General features: G+C 48.2%; 1 protein-coding gene across 2 annotated transcripts in view; it reads right to left on the minus strand.

Annotated features, from left to right (window-relative positions):
* The window catches only part of ANKFY1 (ankyrin repeat and FYVE domain containing 1), a 70,017-nt gene that overhangs the window by 4,310 nt on the left and 41,197 nt on the right, over window positions 1–24,510 (minus strand). The window contains exons 8-24 of one of the 2 annotated variants that reach the window (XM_005693418.3): window positions 22,327–22,531; window positions 20,835–20,903; window positions 20,428–20,627; window positions 18,270–18,367; window positions 14,652–14,883; window positions 13,361–13,459; window positions 12,970–13,123; window positions 11,944–12,112; window positions 10,968–11,086; window positions 10,172–10,328; window positions 9,057–9,257; window positions 6,202–6,378; window positions 4,210–4,357; window positions 3,678–3,768; window positions 3,249–3,373; window positions 1,455–1,601; window positions 377–467 (exon numbers count right to left, since the gene is read on the minus strand). In XM_005693418.3, coding sequence (XP_005693475.1) covers window positions 377–467; window positions 1,455–1,601; window positions 3,249–3,373; window positions 3,678–3,768; window positions 4,210–4,357; window positions 6,202–6,378; window positions 9,057–9,257; window positions 10,172–10,328; window positions 10,968–11,086; window positions 11,944–12,112; window positions 12,970–13,123; window positions 13,361–13,459; window positions 14,652–14,883; window positions 18,270–18,367; window positions 20,428–20,627; window positions 20,835–20,903; window positions 22,327–22,531 — 2,482 coding nt within the window. Of the gene's footprint in view, window positions 1–376; window positions 468–1,454; window positions 1,602–3,248; window positions 3,374–3,677; window positions 3,769–4,209; window positions 4,358–6,201; window positions 6,379–9,056; window positions 9,258–10,171; window positions 10,329–10,967; window positions 11,087–11,943; window positions 12,116–12,969; window positions 13,124–13,360; window positions 13,460–14,651; window positions 14,884–18,269; window positions 18,368–20,427; window positions 20,628–20,834; window positions 20,904–22,326; window positions 22,532–24,510 lie in introns of both variants that reach the window. The other variant, XM_005693417.3, reaches the window with a different exon arrangement.

Raw genomic sequence — 24,510 nt, forward strand, 5'->3', positions numbered from 1 at the left:
ACTGAGGCCTGTATGACTGACAGTCCGTGATGACAAAATTCTGCCCGTGATTAAGTTAAAGTGATCCGGAAAAAGCCTCTTGCTTTAAGGCTCAAGACAGGCTCAGCAAGAGCTAGAGAACTCTCACACTTGGGGAAGATGATGCGAGGCCTGACAGGCTGCCTAGGACGATGGACCCCAGCATCCCACAGGAAAGCCACCCGTCTGAGTGTCCACTGGCCTCCCTACGTCTCTAGATGTGGGCAGGGTCCCATGGTCAGGTTTTTCCCAGGAGAGTACCAGACCCTGGCAGGTTCATGGCTTATCATGGGGAAAGGCAGAAGCAATCTGCAGAGGCCTCCTATTTCTCTGGCGGGTGACTGGGGGTGGGTCTTACCAGTGATGTTTGCGCGTTGTGACTCCGAACTTGGCAGTACACTCGTAGCAGTTGGAGCCGTCGCACCACGGAGGCTCCTTGGACAGCATATCTGCACCACAGCACAAGACCAGTTCCTGTCAGACGCTGACTGTGTCCAGCCAGACCGGGGGCAGGGGGAGAAGGGGACTGGACAGCAAGCAAAGGGCCACATCGCAGGGGGACGTGAGGGACAAGAGGGCGACAGAGCATGCCTCCTTCCACTGTGCTTTGCAGATACCGTAATCTTTTTCACAAGTCGAAGATCTGTAGTGACCCTGCATGGAGCATGTCTATTGGTGCCATTTCCCAACAGCATTTTCTTACTTTACGGGGCTGAGTTACACTTTGGTAATTCTCACAATATTTCAAATTTTTTCATTGTTATTGTATTTGTTGTGGTAAGCTGTGGTCAGTGATCTTTGATGTTACTATTTTAATTGTTCTGGCATTTTTTTTAGCAATAAAGTAAAGCATATATAAATACACTGGTTTTTAGACAGTGCCACTGCATATGCAACAGACTACAGTATTAGGTAAATATAACTTTTACATGCACTGGGAAGCCAGAAAGCTTCGTGTTGACTTACTTCATCGCAATATTCACTTTACTGTGGTGGCTGGAAACTGACTGAGGTCTGCCTATTCTAACCATCACACAGGGGAGGAAAAGCCAGTGGGCTAAACCAAAGGCCATTATGAAGGATGGAAAGATTTGGCATCAGCTGAAGGATGAAGGGTGTGCAGACATGTAGCCAGGAGCGCTGGGGAGACCTGCCTGGAGCCAGTGGATTTCCCGTAGGATCTGGGGAAGCGGGAATCTGACGGGGCCCCAAAGCAGGACATGCTGTAAAGAGACTGCTAACAAGGACAGTCCCTAACCCTGCTCAAAGGCGCTTTGCGGGATTCACAGACAAAATCCTAAACCATGTGGTGCCTCAGAAACTACCATCTCAGATTGCACAGCAAGTCATCCTGAGATTTCAAGACCACCAGTACATCTGGGTAACAGACACTGCCAGCGTGTCTGCACTGACGGAACTGGACGCAGGCCACTCACCTAAGAGTCTAAAAAGCAGCTGCTTGGTAGCGACCTGGTAGTTGAAGATGTTGACCCCTTGGTTGTTGTTCACCCCCAGGCGGGCCCCCGAGCGGACGATGGCACGGCACAGGTTGGCATTCCCTTTCATGTATGCCAAGAGCAGCACTGGAAAACAAAACCACACACAGGGCTACTGCCCATCCAGGCCCAGCCTGGCCCTGCCAAAGGGCCAGCAGAGGATGGCCAGGGGCAGGACACAGCCCTGGAAGGACATTCGTTAGCAAAGTCCCCACGACACGCAGGGGGCCCAGAGCTCCGCAGAGGATCTGCAACATCTTGCAGCCAAGCACCAGTCATGAGCCAGGGTCTCCAGAGCGACTCTCCAGCTCTGGAGACACACTCTTGCCCATTCAGAGCTTTGCCACAAGAGAACTGAGGAGGGAGCAGATGCCATGGGAAATATGCACCACTGTCTCAGCTGCCTTCCTCCTGCACAGAAGACTCGCCACACAATGCAACAAATTCTAGACTGGTGAGGTGTGCACACGGAGAAAACCATAAACCAGTGTGGTGAGCCTGCTCCAGAAAGTTACTCGACCCCAGGGAGCCTCTCTCCTGTGCCGGCAGTGGACACCCAGGCTCTGGCCAGCCCACCCTCCTGGTCCTCCCTATGACTACAGCTACCAGCAGCTCCTTTTTGCTTACATTTCACAGATACTTTATTTAAATTCTTTAATTCTGCAAATGATTCACAAAAATTAGGTTATTATTTCAAAGGAGGAAGCAGGCATAGAGAAGTTACAAAATATACCTGGTCACCTTGCTGGAATATGATGGAGCTGGGTCTGAAACCAGGTCTGGGTAATTCAGAAGCCTGTGCGTGAAGCACCTGCCTGCTTGCTGGCTCCTGGACCACGCTGCTCGCTGGAGCAGGTGCTAGGCCAGCAGCTCACTCCCAGAGCTGACCCCGCTGAAGCTTTTAGGCTTGCCACTGCCGGCTGAAAAACATGTCCATGAATCAAGGCCAAGAATTCTTCCCAAGGTCAAGAAGCAACGACCAAATATTTGGTCCCATGCAGAGGTTTGGGCTACCTCTCGGTGACAGCACTGCTGTCAAAGGCCTTGGCGTGAACGGGGACACAGCAGCAGTGAACAGTTCAGACAGCCCTGGGCTGGGAAGAGAGAGACTTGGGTTTCATCTTTGTTTCCTTACTTGAAACGTGGGAACACACGACATGTACTGCTTACCTTACATGGTTATTGTGAGTATTCAGGAAGAAAATGAATGCAAAAGTACATCCAAAGCACTATGAAAGCTACACAAGTTAACACAGTGATTGTGGGTGGTGAGAATACTACCATGAGACAGGCCTGTTTATCAACCCCCTCAATCAAACATCAGCCTTTATCCGTAGAGAACATGCCTTCTCTGTGAATATGTACTAGGGCCCATTTCCTCCTTCTGAAGCACCTGTGAGGCAACTGTATTTCCTCTCTCTCTCGGGATCTGAAAGCTTGGGAAGGGACCTAGCTGACTAGATACAAGGCAGATGAGGCCAAAAGAAACAGGTGGGCCAGCCTGTCTGGACATGGGTATGGCTTTGGAGCACTAGATACGCTTTAGATGTGCTTGTACCTAAAGTCAGACACTGCCAACTTCCGCCTCAGGGATCTGTGGTGATACTCGCAGAGCCCAGCCAAAATGCATGGGGCTGAGTGTCCTTCAGTAATGACACGTGTGCCTGGGCTCCTGATTTTCTAGGAAGCAAGGAACACCAGTGAGACAGGACCAACAAGAGCCTCACCACGTACCTGTGTTTCCTTCTGCATCCGGTTTATCCAAAGGATACTCGGGCATGCACTCTAAGAAGAGATCAAAGATGGCTGCAGCATTCTCCTTGCCATACTGTCCCAAAATGTGCAGTGGCGACTGGCCTCTGAGAAGACAAACTGGAAAAGTTAGGTGTGTATCTGCCATAGCCATCATGCATAAAATACATGGGACTGTCTGAACTCTATGATGCTGGATAAATCTAAAGGACACAACAGTCATTAAAGTTTTCCTAAAACGTATTTTCAAAAAGAAAAGTTCCAGGGCACTAAAGGCTGGTCAAGGGCCCTAGTGACCAGTTCTGCATTGGGCACCTGGGGCTCATGTAAGATGCCCGTGACCACCAGCTCAGAGGGGTGCACCAAGGGGACATGGAGTCCTGGCCTCTGCTCTGAACCACACAAACTCACCGTAGATTAAAGGCTTCAGCATCCACGGTGCACTCTGTCAGGAGGACCCGGATGTTGTTGAGTCGGCCATGCATGACAGCAAGATGAAGAGCTGGGGAGGAAATCCTCTTACAGAGGGAGCCCAGACGCACACACAGCATCTCAACTCTTCTTGGCCTCACAGATATTCCACTGAATGGGACCCAGTCAGAGCAGCCACCATCTGCTCACAGAGCCCTCCTTTCCAGTCTTCACTGCCCCCAAGAATAAATCTAAATGCAACCTCCTAAGATTTGCTTTGTGCCTTTGCAGTTATCGAAAGGTGAGATTTAGGGTTCTAGGGTCACCATTCACATCAGGAGGCTGCCCAGGTACCTGTCAAGGAGCAGGCTGCATGCCCAGCTCAGGGCATTTCCTGTCACAGCCTGGCCCCTGTAAGAGCCAATCTCCGGGATGGGGAACAGACCCAGCGGTGCGTGCTGCCCTGCCACCCCAGAAGGAAGGGGCTGCTTGAGGCCCTTGGCACCGCACACAGGGAACGCCTGGGAATTACCATTATTTCCATTTTCATCCACAGCAGCAAAGTCCACTCCATTCTCCAAGAGGACTGAGCAGATGGTGGGAAGGTCCTGCTGGGCAGCGAGGTGGAGGGCGGTCTGGCGGTGCTTGGTTAATTCATTCACTTTGGCACCTGCAAGAAGCTGTTGAAGTTGATTACATGAGCAGCCGCTCTACCACCACTAACCAAGGTCTGGCGTAAGGGGGCAAGCCTGCCAATCTCCCGCCCTCCAGGGTTTGCCCTCCTGGCTAAGCTGGGAGCTAACTCCTAGGGAGGCTCAGGCCCACAAAATCTGTCCCAAGGGGAAAGTGGCAATTACCAAAATGTCCAAAAAGCTTCTCCTTAGGAGAAGGAAATGGCAGCCCACTCCAGTGTTCTTGCCTGGAGAATCCCAGGGACGGGGGAGCCTGGTGGGCTGCCGTCTCTGGGGTAGCACAGAGTCGGACATGACTGAAACGACTTAGCAGCAGCAGCAGCAGGACCCAAACATACTAAGACTTTGGGATATAATAAAACTACACAAAGACTGCAGTGATCTGCACTGTCCTCACGTACAGTGGACACAAGGATGTCCAAGGAGAGAGAGAGAAATGTGTACATACATACACACACACACACGCTGAAGACGTTTAAAAGCACATGCACCAAACTCAAGGCAGAGCTGGGAGTGAAAGGGAGATACTAACCGCTTTCTGTCCTTATGTGTTTTAAGTCTCTCCACGATAAAAATATACTATTTTTGTATTTTTTTTAAAGAAAGAAAGCAACACAGAGAAGTGCAGAATCAAAGGAAGAAGGCCCTTTAAATAATATATATTCATTTATCGTCCACTTTCTAACAAAGTTTCAAAGACAGCTGCTAATAGAAAAGACTACATAGTGAATAAATACTGTAGCATATATTTGAAAGTTGCTAAGAGAGTAGATTTAAAAACTCTAGGGCTTGCCAGGTGGTCCAGTAGTTAAGAATCTGCCTTTCAATGCAGGGGCCACTGGTTTGATCCCTGGTCTGGAAAAATCCCACATGCCACGAAGCAACCAAGTCCAAGAGCCACAGCTACTGAAGCCTGTGTGCCCAGAGCCTGTGCTCTGCCATAAGAGAAACCTCTGCTTATGAGAAGCCCGCGCCCCACAACGAAGAGTAGCCCCCGATCAACCGCAACTAGAGAAAGGCCCACGCGCAGCAACGAAGACCCAGCACAGCCAAAAAAAAAATACGTAAATAAATCTTTAAAACAAACCAATCCTCATCACAAGAAAAACGTTTCTGTAACTATCAATGGGGAAAGATGTTAAGAAGATTCGTGGTGATTATTTTGCAAAATATACAACTATCAAATCAATATGTTGCACAAAAGATACAACGAAACACAGTATGTTGTGTTTGGTTGCTCAGTCATGTCCGACTCCTTGCGACCCCACGGAGTGGAGCCCACCAGGCTCCTCTGTCCATTGGATTTTCCAGGGAAGAATACTGGAGTGGGTTGCCATTTTCTCCTCCAGCGGATCTTCCCAACCCAGGGACTGAACCCAGGTCTCCTACATTGCAGGCAGGTTCTTTACCATCTGAGTCACCAGGAAAGTCCAATATGTTGTATACCTGACGCTAATGTTGTCTGTCAATTCTGCCTCAAAATGTTAATAAAGACTAATGACAAAAAGAAAGAGAGCACTCCCTGGAAAGTGCCAGCTGAGAGCCTGGCATGGAGTAGGTGGACAGAGACATGATCTCGCCTCCTGATGCCCTCGCCTGCCTCTGCCGCCCACAACCTGCCTTCCCTCATGGCCTCACCTCAGCATCTGCCCCCAGGGCGCTCAGGACATGCTGCCCACAGACACACCTGCTCTCCCGAGTGTCCTGGCTGCTCCCTGAATTCCCACTGGCCTTTCCCAATTCCTGGCAAAACACCTGTGACAAGAGAGTCTCCACACACCCTACAACATGCTTTGTCCACAGCTTACAGCAGTAATGTTTCAGGGACTCACCAAGTTGCGGACAATAATCTCTGAGCCTGCCTGGACAGCGAGGTGCAAAGGGGTCAACTTGGATGCATCCTGGACTCTGGAATTGACATTAGCCTGGACGCTGATCAGAAACAGGACGCTTTCAATATCAGAGTTCTGAACTGCCACGTGCAGAAAATTCCGGCCCTTGTTATCCACCTAAGGCAACAAGTGGGAACCAAAATGTTAGTGGGTGCCCCCCGCAAGAATGCCTCCTGAGCCCCTGTGAGCTGCACTGACCACCAGAGAGGCCGCACTGCAGTCCTCCCAACCCCAACCCCCAAATTACAGACCCGCTCTGCATATTTGTCCAGAGGACTGTGTGTGCATGGCCACATCCATGTGGTCAGAAAAAGGGAGCTAAGCCAGCTGCCCCGGCATCCTCCTGCAGCAGGAGTGGACCTGGAGGGCCAAGCAAGAGACAACCTGAAGGACAGGGAGGAGGCCGGCAGAACACTGGGCTGCACGGGGAAGGGCACAGGCGATGCTGGCCATGGGCGTCTCCTGCTTCGGCCAAAACAAACACCCAGCACTCGAACACCACAGCTGCAAGGCCAGCCTGACCCGTGAGCCGCCAAATGAGCCTTCAGAAATCTCCAGCAAAGTCTCCTCTTTCAGTGAGCTACAGGACATCAACAGTATGTCTCAAACTTTGTTCCACTGATGTACAGCGGACAGCGGGTCATTCAAATCCAACCACAGAGGGTACGCCAAATACCAGGGCTGTCATGCCAGTGTGAGGGCTGGGCAAGAAGCAAGGGAGACACACATGCTACACACACAACACATTCCTTCACATCACACACACCCCCATCCACCCCCGACACACACACACACCCCCATCCTCCCCCGACACACACACACACCCCCATCCACCCCCAACACACACACACCCCCATCCACCCCCAACACACACACACACACCCATCCACCCCCGACACACACCCACACCCATCCTCCCCCGACACACACACACCCCCATCCACCACCGACACACACACACACCCCCATCCACCCCCGACACACACACACACCCATCCTCCCCCGACACACACACCCCCCCATCCACCCCCGACACACACACACACCCATCCACCCCCTGACACACACACACCCCCATCCACCCCCCGACACACACACACCCCCACCCACCCCCCGACACACACACACACCCAGCATCCTGCACATCACACACACATCCACCCATCCACCCCCCGACACACACACACCCCCATCCACCCCCCGACACACACACACACCCAGCATCCTGCACATCACACACACATCCACCCATCCACCCCCCGACACACACACACACCCAGCATCCTGCACATCACACACACATCCACCCATCCACCCCCCGACACACACACACACCCATCCACCCCCCGACACACACACACACCCATCCACCCCCGACACACACACACACCCATCCACCCGACACACACACACCCCCATCCACCCCCGACACATACACACCCATCCACCCCCGACACACACACACACCCAGCATCCTGCACATCACACACGCATCCAGCCATCCACTCCCCGACACAGACACCCACCCAGCATCCTGCACATCACACACACATCCACCCATCCACCCCCCCGAACACACACACCCATCCACCCCCAACACACACATATCCAGCATTCTTCACATCACACACACATCCACCCATCCACCCCCAGACACACACACACCCCCAACATTCTTCACATCACACACACATCCACCTATCCACCCCCGACACACACACCCACCCACCCAGCATCCTTTACATCACACACCCATCCACCCCCCTGGACACACACACCCCCAGCATCCTGCACATCACATACATATCCACCCCTCTGGACACACACATCCATCCATCCACCCCTCTCCGGACACACACACACACCCATCCACCCCCCGACACACACACACACCCAGCATCCTGCACATCACACACGCATCCAGCCATCCACTCCCCAACACAGACACCCACCCAGCATCCTGCACATCACACACACATCCACCCATCCACCCCTCGACACACATATACACTCAGCATTCTTCACATCACACCCATCCACCCCCCGACACACATCCACCCAGCGTGTATCTGCGCTGGTTTCACACTACATGGGCAGGAAAAGGTGAAAGGACTGTCTCCATTCAAGAACATTTTACCCCGTGTGAGCAAGGGCAAGGTTAACACCTACACAATCAGTCACACCGAGGCAAATGCTCAAGAAAAGGGATGCATGGAAGCCTCAAGTACAAGCCAAAGTCTTCATCCATGTTAAGACTTTTGCTCAGGTCCCCAGTCTCCATTTCACCTTCATAAACGGCTACTCAGAGATCTCAGGAGTATTCTAAGAGCTGGATGGAGAGGCACGTATCTGAGGACTGACCTGACAAACCCACGTCAGCTCCCACCTCAGACCAGTTGCCACAGTCTCCTGGCCCAATCTGCTGCTGCAGGTCCACAGCTAATCGTCTAGAATGAGGACAACTGGAACTGCTAAGCTGAATCACGGCAGCTCCTCTAAAACCCAAAAGCTCCTCCAGGTCAGTTTAAGCCTTTCTAAGATATTCATTGCTAGGGCAAGTAAAACACCAAGAAAAAGCAAAGGGTGCCCACAGTTCTGCAAGATGAGAATTCCTGTCACCGGGCCCCCTTCCTTGTACACGTGGCACCACTGGGTGGCTGACGTGCAGGATAGAGCAGACGCATTCCACCAGCGGTGACCAGGCACCTGAATGGCCAAAACTGAAGAAACACCTTTATACGGAAGAGACCTGTTTAGTTCGTGACCTGTGTTTAGCCTGGGTGTCACTTGCTCACCTGCTCGGCAGCCCCGGACTCTCGTTTCAGGATGGCCTCAGCCGCCTTGTTGTTCTTGCAGGTCATGGCGCAGGCGAAGGGGGTCAGGCCCTGCCGGTCTCGCATGTTCAGGTGGATGTTGGGGTGAGAAATCAGCAGCTGAATGATGACACCATGTTGGTTGCTGATGGCCACGTGGACAGGCGTTCTTCCTTCCGCATCCTTTGGGGACCAGGCACAGATTTCAACATCCAGGTGAAGATAAAATCCAGGAAAAATATGATATGGAAAAAGTTTTAAATCAAATTCAGTTCTGAGAATCAACACTGCCACTCTGAATCTGAAGTTATCTCTTCCAGAGGCCAAACACAGGATGACTGACAGCCACTCTACCTCCATGCTCCAGTAACCCAGGGAAACAAACACATCTGGTTTAGAGAAGCTGCAGTTAACCTCACCTTTAAGTTAAACCACTACTCATCTGCCAGATGAGTGAAGCAGCGCACACAGGCTAGAATGCTGAAAAGCATCAAGGAAGGCGACTCAGGGATGCCCCACTGAGCTACTGAACATTCTCTTAACTACAGTACTCAGCTTGGGACTAGAACAAATCCTCAGTGGCGGCCTATGACCAATGGGGACAGGGTAAGCTGACTGGACAGACCTTCTTCATTTTGTACAAAGGACAAAGACACAGAGGGAAGAAGCTTTGACCAGGAATAATTACAATTATGAAATGGGCTGTGGGGGCTTCCTGGTGACTCAGTGGTGAAGAATCTGCCTGCAGTGCAGGAGATGCAGATTCAATCCCTGGAGACCCTGGGTCGGGAAGACCCCCTGGAGAAGGAAATGGCCACCCACTCCAGTATTCTTGACTGGAAAATTCCATGGACAGAAGAGCCTGGTAGGCTACAGTCCACGGGGTTACAAAGAGTCAGACACCACTGAGAAACTAAACAACAACAAGACATCTGTATGACCCAGCAGACAGTCACCTCCTGTGTCTGTCCATTTGGCCCATTGATGGTAAAGCAGGGGCCCAGGACCAGAGACTGCAAGGTGTCCCGACATTAGAGGAGATTCCCCTGACTCTGGGGTGACCATCCCTCTACCCGGAAAAGAGAGACCCTCCATACCTGTGCATTTACATTGGCACCAAACTCCAAAAGACACTGGACCGTCTCTTCCAGCCCCCAGGAGGCTGCCAAATGCAGAGGGGTCTGCCCATCTCTGGCCTCTTCCTCTCCTTCCCCATTAGCACCAGGCTGTCTGGGACTATTCACATCGCAGCCACTGAAAGGAAGGGGAAGTGAGAGGAAGGCATGCTGACAGGCATGGAACAGCAGCCTCATCCAACCCCACAGAAAGCCTGCTGCCGCCAAGGACTGTAGTTCTTGGTCTCAAACACTGCTGTGTCCTGCTGCCATAGATTCTTCAGCAACTGGTCCTGGAGGCAACTTGGGTATCAGAACTCTTAAAAGCTTCCCAGGGGATCTGTGTGCATTTAAAGATCGAGAGTCATGGCTTGAATGCTGTCCTGCACAACCTCACTGTGCACTCTCCCACACCCCCTGCACTCTGAGGCCGCGGAGGCTGTCATGGCTCCGGCATTGGGGTGGAGCCCGGCAGAGGCCATTCGGTCTCCTCCACACCAGCCTCTTGGTCTCACTGTGTGAACGGGTCTGATCTGTCCCAAAGCAGGAAACTGGCTTAGTTTTTAGACTCTCTGATCTCGCCACACAAACTCCTTTCCTCATCAGACAGTCGAGTCCCTGGCTGCCCTGACCTGACAGAACAGTGACCCTCTCTAGCCTTCAATATGAAGGTCAAGCCAGCTACAGGCAAGTCAAGACTATAGTTGGAAAAAGAGAGAAGCGAGCCAGTTTGCAATAGTCCAAACAGGATCTGAAGGGATACCCAGGGCTCTCAGACCTGCGAATGAGAAAGCAGGCGATGGGCTCGTTGTTCTCATCGATGGCTCTGTGCAGCAGCGTCTGGAGGCAGCCACTCGGCCCTGGGCCCCAGCACGTGGCGTCACAACCGTGCCTGACCTGCAGGGAAGCACAGGTCACTCTCAAACGCAGCCTGGCAAAGCTGAACATGCTTATTACCGTCTCTCAGCCCTAAGCTACCATTACGTACATTTTTCAGATAAGATCCAGCTGATAGTTAACCGGTAATTATTTTAATCTGTACCATTCACTCATTTTACAAACACTGATTAAAATCTGCTTTGGTGCAAGCTTGTGCACTAGGTTCTGAGGGATGGATTTGAGAAACATAAGAAAGATGTGTCTGATCAGCACCTTCTAAAGCTGTGTCCTAGAAGGGACAGAAAACACAGACAAGTGCCTGCGCACACGCACACGCGCACGCGCACACACACACGCACACACACACGCACACACACACACACACACTCTTATAGCCCCCAGTAACATATACTCTGCAAAGAACTGGTAATCTCAGGAACAACTGGCTAAAACCCTCAGGTGCAAAATGTCTTAAAAATCACATTTCAAGCCCTTCAGAAAACTGAATGAGCTTTCGAGGTTATGTCTACTTTTGGGCTCTGTCTTCCGAACAAGGGGGACACCCCTGAGGTTTGAGAACTTATCACTGTGGTGATAAGCCAGCTAAGCCACCTCAGGAGAAGACCCCAGAGAAGGGGCCTCAGCTCTCATACTTTTTGGTAGTTTTCTTGATAAAGACAGCCTGAGAAAAGACATGGGCCCCCAAGAAGTTGAACCCCAAGTTTCCTGAACACGACTTTCAAAAATGCTCATTCCTGACCCAATATGCTACTTGGCAGATCTCCTGCTCGTTATGATCACAGTAGAGGTGTCAAATCCATCTCTGACGCAAATCACCCCCCATGTAAGTGGAGCGGAAGCTGAGCTTGTCTCACCAGAGTGGATGCGATGTCCTCCAGGTTATCTGCCAGGGCAAGCCACAGCGGGGGGTTCCCCTGCTCATCCGGCACAGACATGTCAGCTCCTCGGGTGCATATGGCATCCACAACGAGGGGAAGCTGATTCCTGATAGCCAGCTGGAGGGCTGTCTCCCCATCCTGAGTCCTGCTGGGACACGGACACCAAAACAAACGTGTGGAGCTGGGATCAAATGACAGAGGGTGCCCTTCTGGGCATCCTGGAGGCCAGAGTCCATTGTACCCCAAACACGCTTCACTTACACCCATCAGTATTCTTTCAGAGAAATTCAACCTGTCAATAGCATCTGTCCCTACTGCCTTTTAAAAAAAGAGTATCGCCATGCTATCCTGCTGCACCCAACTGCTCAGCACACTGAAGTCTTATAGCTGCTTCCACAGCCTCTGGATAAAACGCCACCCTGACCACCCTCTTGACAAACCACTTTCATCCATTCAGTCACTGTAGGTCAGCTGACACTGAAGATAAATTCGTTTAAAAACAAAAATGATAAAAAACTTCTACCTGTGTATTTTTGCCCTGCAAGCCTTCCCTTCTGTTTTTTTTTGTTTTTGTTTTTTGCCGCACTATGGATCTTAGCTCCCCGACCAGGGACTGAACCCAGGGCCCCTCAGTGGAAGTGTGGAGTCCTAACCACTGGACTTCTGGGAAATTCCTCCTTGAGCCTTTTGATAGCTCATTTGTTGGAATGTTCTTCATTATTAAGTGAAATCCCTACTTAAACAACTGATTTCTGGATTGTCCATTTTGGTAAGCTTTGTGCCATACTGTGCCCTGGTCTCAAAATGTTCAAGTAAGACCAAAGTACACAATTCCCTCTTTGAGTTCCCCTTCTCAACACTGTACCTGCACTTTGTGAGAATTACTGTTTCTCTTCCTTTATTTAACAAGGAACAAAAATCTTCGCTACAAGTGAGGCCATGCGTTTGAACCATGTCAATTAAATGTGACCTGGTGCAGTGGCGGATGCTGCTCCAGCCCACCTGACGTTTATGTCCGCCTGGTGCTCCAGGAGGAAGAGGGCGCTCTTGCTGTCCTGCCTCTGCATGGCCATGTGCAGCAAGGTCTGCCCATCTGACATGGTGTCATTGATGCAAGCCCCGGAGCCCAGCAGCTGTGCTGCAATCGTGTGCATGCCTGCAAGAGACAAGCCCCGATTAATGCTGGCTCAGCTTCTCCCACTTTCTCAGCCTCTTACTACAGCAAACACGCCCTCTCGACTTCGCAAGGCCAGCAGTTTTCCACATTACTATAGGCTTAACCCAAACAGAAAGGCTAGTCTACACAAACCATTAGCTCCAACCCTTCCACCTCCCTCCCTCGCACACCCACCCTCTGGCGCACGCCTGTCTGCAGCCACTGTCACTGCCTTACCAGTCCACAATGCCAGGCCCAGCACGGTCTGGTCTCGAGAATCCTTGAGACTGAAGTCCGGAATAATTTGCAAGTTGTTGGTGGCGTGAAGAGCATTAGCTACATTTTTTAAAAGGAAAAAAACACCCGATTTCACCATCCCGTGGATCATATTCAAAGTACTCAAGAGAATGCAAGCTCAGTTTCAAACTGACTGACTGATCACTTCTATACAAACAGAAGTGATAGACCTTGTTGTGGGAAGTGGAAGCCAAGATGTTTGATAATTTGGAGCAAAGCTTATGAGGAAAATGAATGGCTGTTAAGGTTAAAACACTGGATGTTCACAAAAGGAAAACAGGCTCCACTATGGAAACACACATTAATTTCTTGATTACCAAAAAGGGATCGAACAATGAACTGGCAACATTTTTTTAACACATAAGCCCTACCATCTTATACCTCCTGTGTGGGCAAAGAAGAAGGCAAAGCCTACCTCACATCCCACTTCCTTCCACAAGCACAGTGCTAAAGGATGCTGGCCTTAACAAGGATGCTGCTGCTGCTATTTAGTCGTTAAGCTGTGTCTGACTCTTTTGTGACCCCACGGACTGTAGCCCAGTGGGCTCCTCTGTCCGTGGGATTCCTCAGGCAAGAATACTGGGACGGGCTGCCACTTCCTTCTCCAGGGGATATTTTGGACCCAGGGATTGAACCCTCGTCTCCTGAAACAGGTGGTTTCTTCACCACTGAGCCACCAGGGAAGCTCCAACAAGGATGCAGGCAAGAGTAAACAAACTTCAGGGCAGGAAGGAGAAAAACTGGAAAACGACATTGAGGGAAACCAGCCTCCCACATGGCAGGGGCTTCCTTGGCCCCCCTTTCTGACTCCTCTCTCATGGTTCACTTGCCAGGGAGGCTCAGAGGTGGACGAGAGGGCTGACCGACTCGTGGAAGACCGGAGGTGAGTTCTCAGAGACAGTGCTCACAATGCGGCAAAGCTCTGCTCGACCTGCCCCTGAAGCATGTCCTGGGAAAACCCCCTGAAACAAGGGAGGGGAAGTACAAGGTTTTAACACCTTAACTCCACAGGTGAAGTGGGCAGGCCCCATTCTACAAATGTACACAGGAAAAAACTGTTGCCAGAATCAGACTATACACTTATCTGGTTGGACCTCAAAGGATTTTTCGGGTAAGAAAACTCACCAAAAGGAGAAACACCAACTGTGTCACTACTCTAACCACTGTTCGGAGGTCACAGTGATGAGTAGTGACCCCCATCTTCTGGGGACTAGGACCCCCAAATTCCCACCTTTTTGCTCCAGGATGACAGACACCACATCCGGATGATTATAGGCGATTGCCATGTGCAGGGGCGTCTGCAGGTAGATGCTGCTGTCCGCGGAGCTGGGCAGGGACACGGCCTCCTTCGGGGACGGCAGGGCCTCCTCCGTCTGCAGGTTTGGGTTGGCCCCCTGCTGCAGCAGCTCTGCAGTGAGGTTGGCCAGGCCATGCCGACAGGCTGTGTGCAGTGGGGTTTCTCCCTGAACAGAAACAAGTGGCCCTGGTCAGAGCACTTCAGACTGGGAGCCCCTTTGCAAAGGGATGAACCCAGCCTGTATGCTGTGACACAGGTCCCCAACGCCAGATGCAGCCCCGGGCTCAACCTGTTGCCGGTTCCATGACCTCTGTCCCACGTGCTCCTCAGGTCTCCTTTCCCTCCCCCATGCTGTGCCATCGTCCCAGATTCCTCCAATGTCCTCCCCAGCATCCTCCAAACGCCCTGGATCCTCATCTTCTGCATTTCCACCCTTTACTTTTCTTTTATAATTATTTTGCTAATTATAAAAATAATACATGATTGTTATTGAAGAACTATCACAGATGACCTCCAAGCATCACTAATGTGGTGCTGTCTGTCGACCACCACACTAAGCCCTGCATCTCTGACCAGTTCATATCAACTTCATCTGTAACTCTGATGAAGCAAAGACCCCCTTCTCCCACTTTAAAAATTAGAAACACTGTAAACTGGCATTACAGGTACCTGATTCAATATTCAAAAGGTACAAGAGAATACAGTGAGAAGCAGCTTCCCCCCCTGCCTAGCCCCCATCACCCAGTTATCCTCCCCTGAAGGCAGCATCACTGCCAGTTTCATATTTCTATCAAGTGACAGAATAGCCATAGGGAGACATACACACACGTATGTATGTGTATATATGCATACATGTACACGTGGAGACACACGTGCGGTTTTTCACCCAAATAAATGGAAACAACCATCAATACCCTGCTCTGCACCAGCTCCTGTTGAAGCTGCTGCTGCTGCTAAGTCACTTCAGTTGTGTCAGACTCTGTGTGACCCCATAGATGGCAGCCCACCAGGCTCTGCCGTCCCTGGGATTCTCCAGGCAAGAACACTGGAGTGTGTTGCCATTTCCTTCTCCAATGTGTGAAAGTGAAAAGTGAAAGTGAAGTCGCTCAGTCGTGTCCGACTCTTAGAGACCTCATGGACTGCAGCCTACCAGGCTCCTCTGTCCATGGGATTTTCCAGGCAAGAGTACTGGAGTGGGGTGCCACTGCCTCCTCCAGATTGAAGCTACACATACTTATTGAACAAGTCGAGTCCAAGAACTTTACTTACAAGGTTTGCTGTGAAAAATAGCAAGAACCCACCTTCTTTTTCCTAAAAAAAAAAATTCTTTTCCCAAAGGGGAAAAAAAAAAAAGTGAAGTAGCTCAGTTGTGTCCGACTCTTTGTGACCCCCATGGACTGTAGCCTACCAGGCTCCTCTGTCCATGGGATTCTCCAGGCAAGGATACTTGAGTGGGTTGCCATTTCCTTCTCCAGGGACCTTCCTGACCCAGGGATCGAACCTGGGTCTCCCGCATTGCAGGCAGATGCTTTACTGTCTGAGGCACCAGGGAAGTTGCTTCCCAAAGGGAACCACTTTGAACTCTCTGAGCTGGGTTTTGTAATTTCCTTATTTCTACCTAACGACTTTTATTTCTGCCTCTTGATTTTCTGGGTCCTAGATTTCCTGTAGGATCTCACTGGGTGACAAGGATTTGGCTCCCTCCCCCAACCAGCCCCGGGGGCTCCCCTCTCCCCATAGAGCCTCCTTCCCAGGGCAGCCCTCTGCTCCAGCCCTCTCCCCTACACAGCCTTCCTGGGTTTGCTTAGCTACCCCCATGGCTTCTACCAGGACCTACAAGTAGGAGACTCTCAAACCCAGCTCCCCAGCCCTGTGTGTATACCCAATTTTCCCACTGCTTACAGAATACTCCCACCTGAATGTTTAAAAAGGAGTTCTACAACCACAAAATGGAATTTGCCCTCCCCACAACAATTGCTCCCCTGGTCAGTTCCCTCCTTCTCTTCTCAGGTCCAACAACTCTCCAACCCTTGCCTCTGAGAGCCACAGAGGTCCCATGGACCATCACACTGCAGTTCCCACTGAGACCCATTCTGTTGGATCCAAATCCAGTATGAGAGGTTGGGATAAGCCATTGCTTATCCAGATGATTTCCTCCTGGCTCCAGCCTGGACCTCCACTCTGCCAGCCAAAGGTGAGAAGGTACAGCTGGGAGACACTGTGGGCCTACGGGAGGCTTGTCAAGTTTGAGAAGCAGCAGAGCATGTCTGTAGCTATTAGAAATGAACAGTGGGCGGAAGGGATGATACAGCAGAGAGACAGACAGAGGCAGAGACACATGATGGCAGGAACAAATCCAAGAAATCAGTCACTGGCGCCTACAGGCCATGCCATCATTCTAGATGGAGAGCAGGCCAGCCGCGGGTTTAGGAGCGGATGGATCAGTAGGTATTTAACGGTGAGAAAAAAAGGCTCTGCCCTCTCCCCTGTGCTTCCATGACACACTGGATTGTCTTCTACACCAAGCTTACCATTTACTGCCCTGCCCAGCACTGTTGACAGAAGTGCAGCTGCATGTCCTAGGGCCTGCATCATAATACTGACTCCGTTACTGACAAAGTACGTAACTTATGCTTAAGCCACTTAACCTCCCAGAGTCTCAAGGCTCTTGACTCTGAAACGAGGGATTTAAAGATGGTGTTAATGTCTCTTCAATACATGCTGCTTCTAGATCCACTGTGAGAACTGAAAGGGATAATAACCTTAAGGCTCCTGGCACAAAGTAGTTATAAAATGAACATGATCTTAAAGATGAGCACATCCTCCCTGTCTGAAAATTATAGAGTAAAAATAACTATCATGTAGTTTCTAAAGTCCCAGATGCTACACTAATAAACACTTAAATTTTTTATCTTATATTAAAGAAATAAACTTATTTCTTATCATATATTAAAGAATGATTTTTAATTATACTTCCTGAAATCAATACTAAGCTCACTTTACAGATGAGAACTGAAGCTCAGAAAGGTCAAGCAATTTGCCTGAGACCACATACAGCAGAAAGGGAAGTGGGAAATCTGGTAAAGCCAGAAACATCTGACTCAATCCACCACCCTTTGACACTGCAACATCTGCCTTAGCGTAAGACGCAGACTAAAAAAGCATGCACACAGGAAACCTTCAGTTCAGCCGCTCGGTCGTGTCCGACTCTTTGTGACCCCACGGACTGCAGCACGCCAGGTTTCCCTGTGCATCACCAACTCGCACCCATCCATTTTGCATTTGCTAAGGAAAACCTGAAAACCTTAGCAAATGCAAAATGTGATAAAAAATTAAGATGCTAACATGATAGGTTTGTGTCCATGTCTGCTAATCTATAGTAGCTGTGAAGTCCACAGTGTATTGTTTAGGACCTGACATCACAAATGCTTAAGAAGTGGTTGTGAATGAATGAACCAACCAATATTTGAAGACAAAAGCATCTGACACATGCTGGTTTTTAACAATGTCCATGTAGTCTTCTGCTTTGCCTGGCTGCCCTGTCACACTTACCCACTTGTTCCTGTGGTTGACGTGGGCACCATTGGTTGCCAGGAAAAGAGCTGCTGCCTCATTTCCTGCTTCAGCTGCTCGCTGTAGTAAGCAATTTCCTAGGAGAAAATGGGCATATTCATTCTTCTATTTGCATAAAAATTAGGTCAAGTTCACATTGCAACACACCCTGCCTTCCCCACCACCTTTCACAGCTTACCAGCCCACACCAGAAGTGGGTACCACTGAAGTCCACACAGGCCCTCTCTGTGTGTGGACCCACAGACTAAGACGAGCCTGGATGGGGAGCAAACACTTGGTCTAGAAGTCAGAAGATAGGCACTCCTTCCTGGATTTGCCACTAGCCACCGCCCAGGACCAGAGGGAAGTTACATCTCCTTACCCAGGTTGGTAAGAACATTTCTCAGCAGCAGTGCTACTGACTTCTTGGGCCAGCTAATTCTTTGCTGTGAGGAGCTGTCCTGTACACGGTGTGATGTTTAGAAGTATCCCTGGCTTCTGCCCAAGAGATACCAGTAGCCCTCTCAACCTGACTGTGACAATCAAACTGCCAACAGGTGTTGCCAAATGTTACTTAGACAGGGAGGGCTGGGAAGTCATCTCTGAGAACCCCTGGGGTAGATAACCATTCTGAAGACACTGTGAGCTGAAGTTCTATCAGAAAATGTTCCTTAAACACTCGTTTTACTCCTATAGCCTTAAATATGTTTATCCTTGGCCTAGAAATGTTTTAGGTAGCACTGCTTTCTAAATAAAAGTCTTAGGAAAAAAAATCAGTTTTTTTTTCTTCCTTTCCTCTCGAAGTGGTTTTAGTCTCAGAACACTGCTGTCTCTTCCTATTAAAATTTATGCCCTTTTTGGATAAACACGAAGTCTCATGTTCTACAGCTGCTATTTACAAGTCAAATTAAATTAAATACCAGTACTAAAAACAAGGTAAAGCAATGAGACAAAATACTGCTATGTTATTACATGTACGTGAAAACTGCAACAAGGAAAAAATAATATTTCTGAATTACTATTAATACTCAAAGTATATAATGTAAGTTGACAAAACTGGCAAGAAATGTTAACAATCTTGCCAGCAGCACAGTGTGGACAAAAATAAATGAATTAAATAAAATTCTGTGTGACAAGTAAGAAGTATGCATGAAGTATGTTACAACAGCTATCACAAAGGAAAGCCATTATTTTAACTGAAAACTGAACAGTGTTTTTTTCATGGAGCACCATTTTTACTTGAAAGAATGACAACTAATAAGCTAGGTTATTCAAAAATGAGCTATGGTTATTCAAAAATGTCTTTAAGACATTTTCTTAAAGTGAGCCTCTTTAAGAAATGTGATTCTAAATAAATGATCATTTTGAAGATCTGCACAACCCAGTAAAACAAGATTTTCCAAACCACTAAAGCATGATGTCACAAAATCATGCACGGTGAAAAGATCCATTCCAAGCACATACAGGCCATGGATTTTAATATAACAGAGTACAAGAAGTTCATGATATAGCTTCAGACTCCATACTGCAACTAATTTTAATCCTTTGATAAATTCTGTTTGCTACAGTATCAAACAAATACATCCACAATTATCTGAAAAGGCTCTCAAAATATGCCTCACTTTTCCCACTACTAAGTGTGTGATGGCATATTTTTTTTAACCAAACAGTGTAGCTCAGAAGACTGAATATAGCTGCAGGTATTAGAAACCAGGTCACTCTTCCAACTAAATTTTGTTTTGAAAGTGATTTTTCATAAAAAATGTTATATATTAACATAAAATGGTTTGTTATTAATACATATTTTAAAAATTTCTCAGTTTAAATTTCTAATATGGTAAATACCAAGGATATCCACTTAAACAAAAGCCCTTTGGGATATAATTTTTAAGAGGGAAAAAGAGTTCTGAGTCCAGAAAGACTGAATATCACTGCATTAAACAAACAGAAGTGTTTCAGCTTAACAGACGTAACTTAGGGTCTGGCTCAATTTTTTGAAGCCCAAGATAAAGACTTTTTACTACAGTTAAAATTAAATACAAAATAATTCCTGTAACAGCATTCCTCTCAGTTTCTAAAGTTTTGGTAAAAACACTGACAAGTATTTCATGGAGTCTCAGACTCGAGCATCAGCTCTTAGGGGCCTTCTGTGCTTTACCTGTTACTGTATCAGGGGCATTGGTGTTGCTGCCACGCTGAATGAGCCTGGCTGCAAAGCTGTTTTCATCAAATGAAGTCCCGTTCACCACAGGGAGGTCTTCGAAGGGGTTTACGGACTGGTCGGAAGACACAGTGATGTACTGGACGGCAAGCCATAGAGCTGTGCTGCCCTCGTGGTCTTTCAGCTCTAAATCTAACCTGAAATGAGGAAGCAATGTGAACACCAAGTACAACTGTCTTCAGACACTTTGTACTGTCAACAGTCTCATTCTGAAGGACATTTTTTAAATCTTACTTTTATTTCTTAAAATTGATAATGCTAAAAGACATTTTAAGAGCATTATCTTTCACTCACAATCCCACCCTCCCAACAGCTCTTTCATTGCTCCAGGGCTCCCTACGTACTGTTTACACTGCAGCAACTGATTGAACACGTATTCGTTCCTGGCCATGATAGACAAGTGTAAGGGAGTCCTATGGGATGAAAAAGAAGAGGTGTCACTTCTGGACATGCCCAGTTCAGGACTACTCCCAGCAGGAGGTGATTAGAATCCACAGGAAATTCCACATTTCTGCCACAGTCTTTTTCTACCCTGGTAAACCATTTTCCAAAGCCATGACCAAGCATCAAAGGATGAAAATGGATCTGATTATATGTTACAATTTATTCAGTAGCCAAGAATACAAGAATGAAAGGAAAAGACATAAAAAATACTGACTCAATGAATGTGTATATACTCATGTTTTTAAAACAGCAGTTTCTGCCATAGGTATGTCTACTTTCACCTACCTATCCTCCACAATTTTGAAAGTTTTTTTCTTCCCACACTTCTCTGTTAGACTCAAACACATTCTGAGTGGCAACAGGCAGGAACTGACTAAAATGGCATTTTATCACTTGTCACTGCTTTTATTTAGCCCTCATGTGCCCTGAGGAAGACACCACCACAGAGCACAGGGACTCCCAGGCTGGCATCTATCTCAGAGCTACAGAACATCACAGTTTATTGCAGCTGGCAGGAAAAAAATTAAGGACAATCATCAGAAGGAGAAAAAAAAAAACGATGCAATTATCTTGAGAAATGAGATAATTATGACATTATATTGAGTCCATGGAGAGCCACCTTATGTAAGTACCTTAGCCATCACACAAATCTGTTTTCCTATTCCAGCAACCTCACGGCTATCTTTTTAGAGGGTTTTTTGAAGGTATAAAATACTGCGCTGCTAGGATAAAAACTGAGTCCTCTATTGTTGGTGATTCAGGTGGCTTAACTCCCCTTCAATGCCTCCCGCACTACTGTTCCAAAGACAAGCAGCCCTTTCTCAGATTTTAAAGTATAAGGAATCCTCAATCAAATATTTCTGGGAAGGGACGAAAGGAACACAACACAACTGTCAGTGCGGAAAGGGACGTGCTGTGGAAGACAGCAAATTATGCACGTAGAAATGTCTAAAGTGGCAGTATTTACAAGAAGGTGGAACTGGGATTAATACAATTAGACCTCACAGAAATGAAACAGATTGCTTTGCGTCAGTGTACTCTTCTTAGAGGTAAGGTATCCAATTAGCTCTAAAAAAGGTATCCGATTAGCTCTAAAAAAGATGAAGGAAGAAAGTTCCCTGGAGGAGACGGACTGGATGACCACTCTGGAGATGCCAAAAACTGCTTAAAAACCCAAGGACTGTAGTTACCCAAGAGGGAAACGGCTTCCCCATGTGCCTCTGGCCTTAGTTTTCTCTCATTTGCAGAACAAATCAATGTTTGTGACTTCAATAGAATTCAGACTGAGTGATGCTGGACTAAAAACCACAAAGTCCCCATCTGCCAGTAATGTGCCAGAAAATAACACTCTGGAAACCGTGCTCAGGGCAGCCGACCTGCACCCCAGCTTACCTGCCCTTGCTGTCCTGCATGTTGGGGTTCGCGCCAGCCTGCAGGAGGGCCTCTGTGAGCTGTGCCATCTCAGACATCACAGCTGCCGAGTGTTTCTTTGAATTGTACGATGCGACAAGATGCAACGGTGTCTCCTGGGCACCCAATGTGGCAGCATTGACCAAGGCCCCATTCTTAATGAGGAAAGTGGCAGCAAAGAGATCTCCTTGAAAGGAAACAAGAGAAGAAATGGTCACAGATGACAACAGTCAGGGCGAGCTATTCTGACCAGCGCTTCCTCAAAGGTACTGGTCAGTAATGTAGACAGAGAACATCTCACCATTGCGATCATGGACTTAACATACTCGAATTCAGCCACCGACTGCCTGCTGTCATCTGTCCCAAGCCCTCGCTGCGGCACCACATTACAGTCTTAGTATACCAGGCTTCTATCCTTCAAATCCTTCTGGTCATCAGCTCTCCTAAACAGTTCCGAAGATTCCTCCCCAATGCAACTTACCTCCCTGCCTCATTCCTGACCACAGTCTGTCCCCAAGCAGTACCTGCCTGCCTTTAACCTGTTATTCTTGCAGTGGCTCTTACAAAGGCATTTATGAGAAGTTTTCTTTTGTATCTTGCAATATCATTTCATCTTCTTCGACCACACTTCTGTGCTCTGAGCACTGAGAAGGGGGTTAGGATTTCAGGAGTGGCCAACCTCTCAAGTCTATTATCTGGATTCCTGTGCTCATTTGCATCTGCATGAGTTTTATCTAGTTTTCTTAAACATGGAATTTCAAAATCAACTGGAATTTCTCACCCACTCTAATCCAAGGGACTACCTTGCTACTGGAGTGTGTAAGCTCTGGCAGTGAGGGTGGCTAGGCTACCACAGGCCCCACGTATTCTGGTAGGACCGGGTCTGATTTCCTTTCTTTTTTTATAGCTTAAAAATTTTTTTTTTGGCTGTGCTGGGTCTTCATTACTGTGTGGGCTTTCCTCCAGTTGTGGTGAGCAACGCTTGGGTTTCTCATTGCAGTGGCTTCTCTTGTTGTAAAGCATGGGCTCTCGGGCATGCAGGCTTCAGCAGTTGCAGCGCATGGGCTGAGCAGCTGCGGCTCCCAGGTTCTAGAGTTCAGGCTCAGTAGTTGCGATGTGTGGGTTTAGCCGCTCTGCAGCACACAGGATCTTTCCGGATGAGGGATCAAACTTGTGTCTCCTACACTGGCAGGTGGATTCTTTACCACGAAGCCACCAGGGAAACCCTGATTTATTTTTTTATCCATCCACTGTCTTATATGTAACAGACATCAGGGAAATGTTTGGGAGGAAAATGGATTAACAGGTTGAGGCTGTAAGGTTCCACTTTAACTGAATGGCCTCAATTCCAATCAGTTATGATCTTGGGTAACTGAAGAGCTCTCTAACCAGCCCGTTCTGAAATATTTTCATTTGTCCCTGATTCTTTTCTTGGGGAGGGCAGGGGAAAATACAATCTTTACCAGAATTGTGTGCAAAGGACCAAAGCTTAGATTTCTTTACAAAAAGATGTCGGTAGAGCTCTGAAAGCAACAGATAACATGTATATCTGGGGACTAGGCTGGTCGCCCTTTGCTGTCCATATGCACATAGACATTTTGGGGTTCTCATCTGTAATATGGACAAATCCCACAGAGATTCAGTCTAGGAGAGAATATATAAAAACTATACATCAGCAACAAAGTAAACTATCTTAGAGAAAGCCACCTACATTCTGGAAGTGGAAAGAAAATTTAGAATTATGAGGACACAGAGCCTTAAAATGACAAGCCTGATATATAACGTACTGGAGGGGAGGTGAAATATGGTTTCATTACCTGTAAGCTTGGCATATATTCCAAACTAAATAGTTAACAGACAGTAAAGCTAAAGTAAGATGCGTCAGTAAAACACTTATAATACACTATATACACAGAAGATAAACTGGGGCAAGACTGCGTACAGAAACAAGGGTACAGCATCAATGGCCGGATTCAGGTGGATGGCATAATAAATTTTTTTATATATCTTAAGACCTTTTAAAAAGAATCATAGTTTTTAGATTAGCTTTACTCTATTAATAAGAGCCAAAATTTTTTAAAAAGTTTATACATATATGAAAATGAAGTCACTCAATCGTGTCTGGCTCTTTGCTATACACTATAGCCTACCAGGCTTCTCCATTCA

The sequence above is a fragment of the Capra hircus genome, chromosome 19 (genome assembly GCF_001704415.2).
Source record: "Capra hircus breed San Clemente chromosome 19, ASM170441v1, whole genome shotgun sequence".
Taxonomy (NCBI): Eukaryota; Metazoa; Chordata; class Mammalia; order Artiodactyla; family Bovidae; genus Capra; species Capra hircus.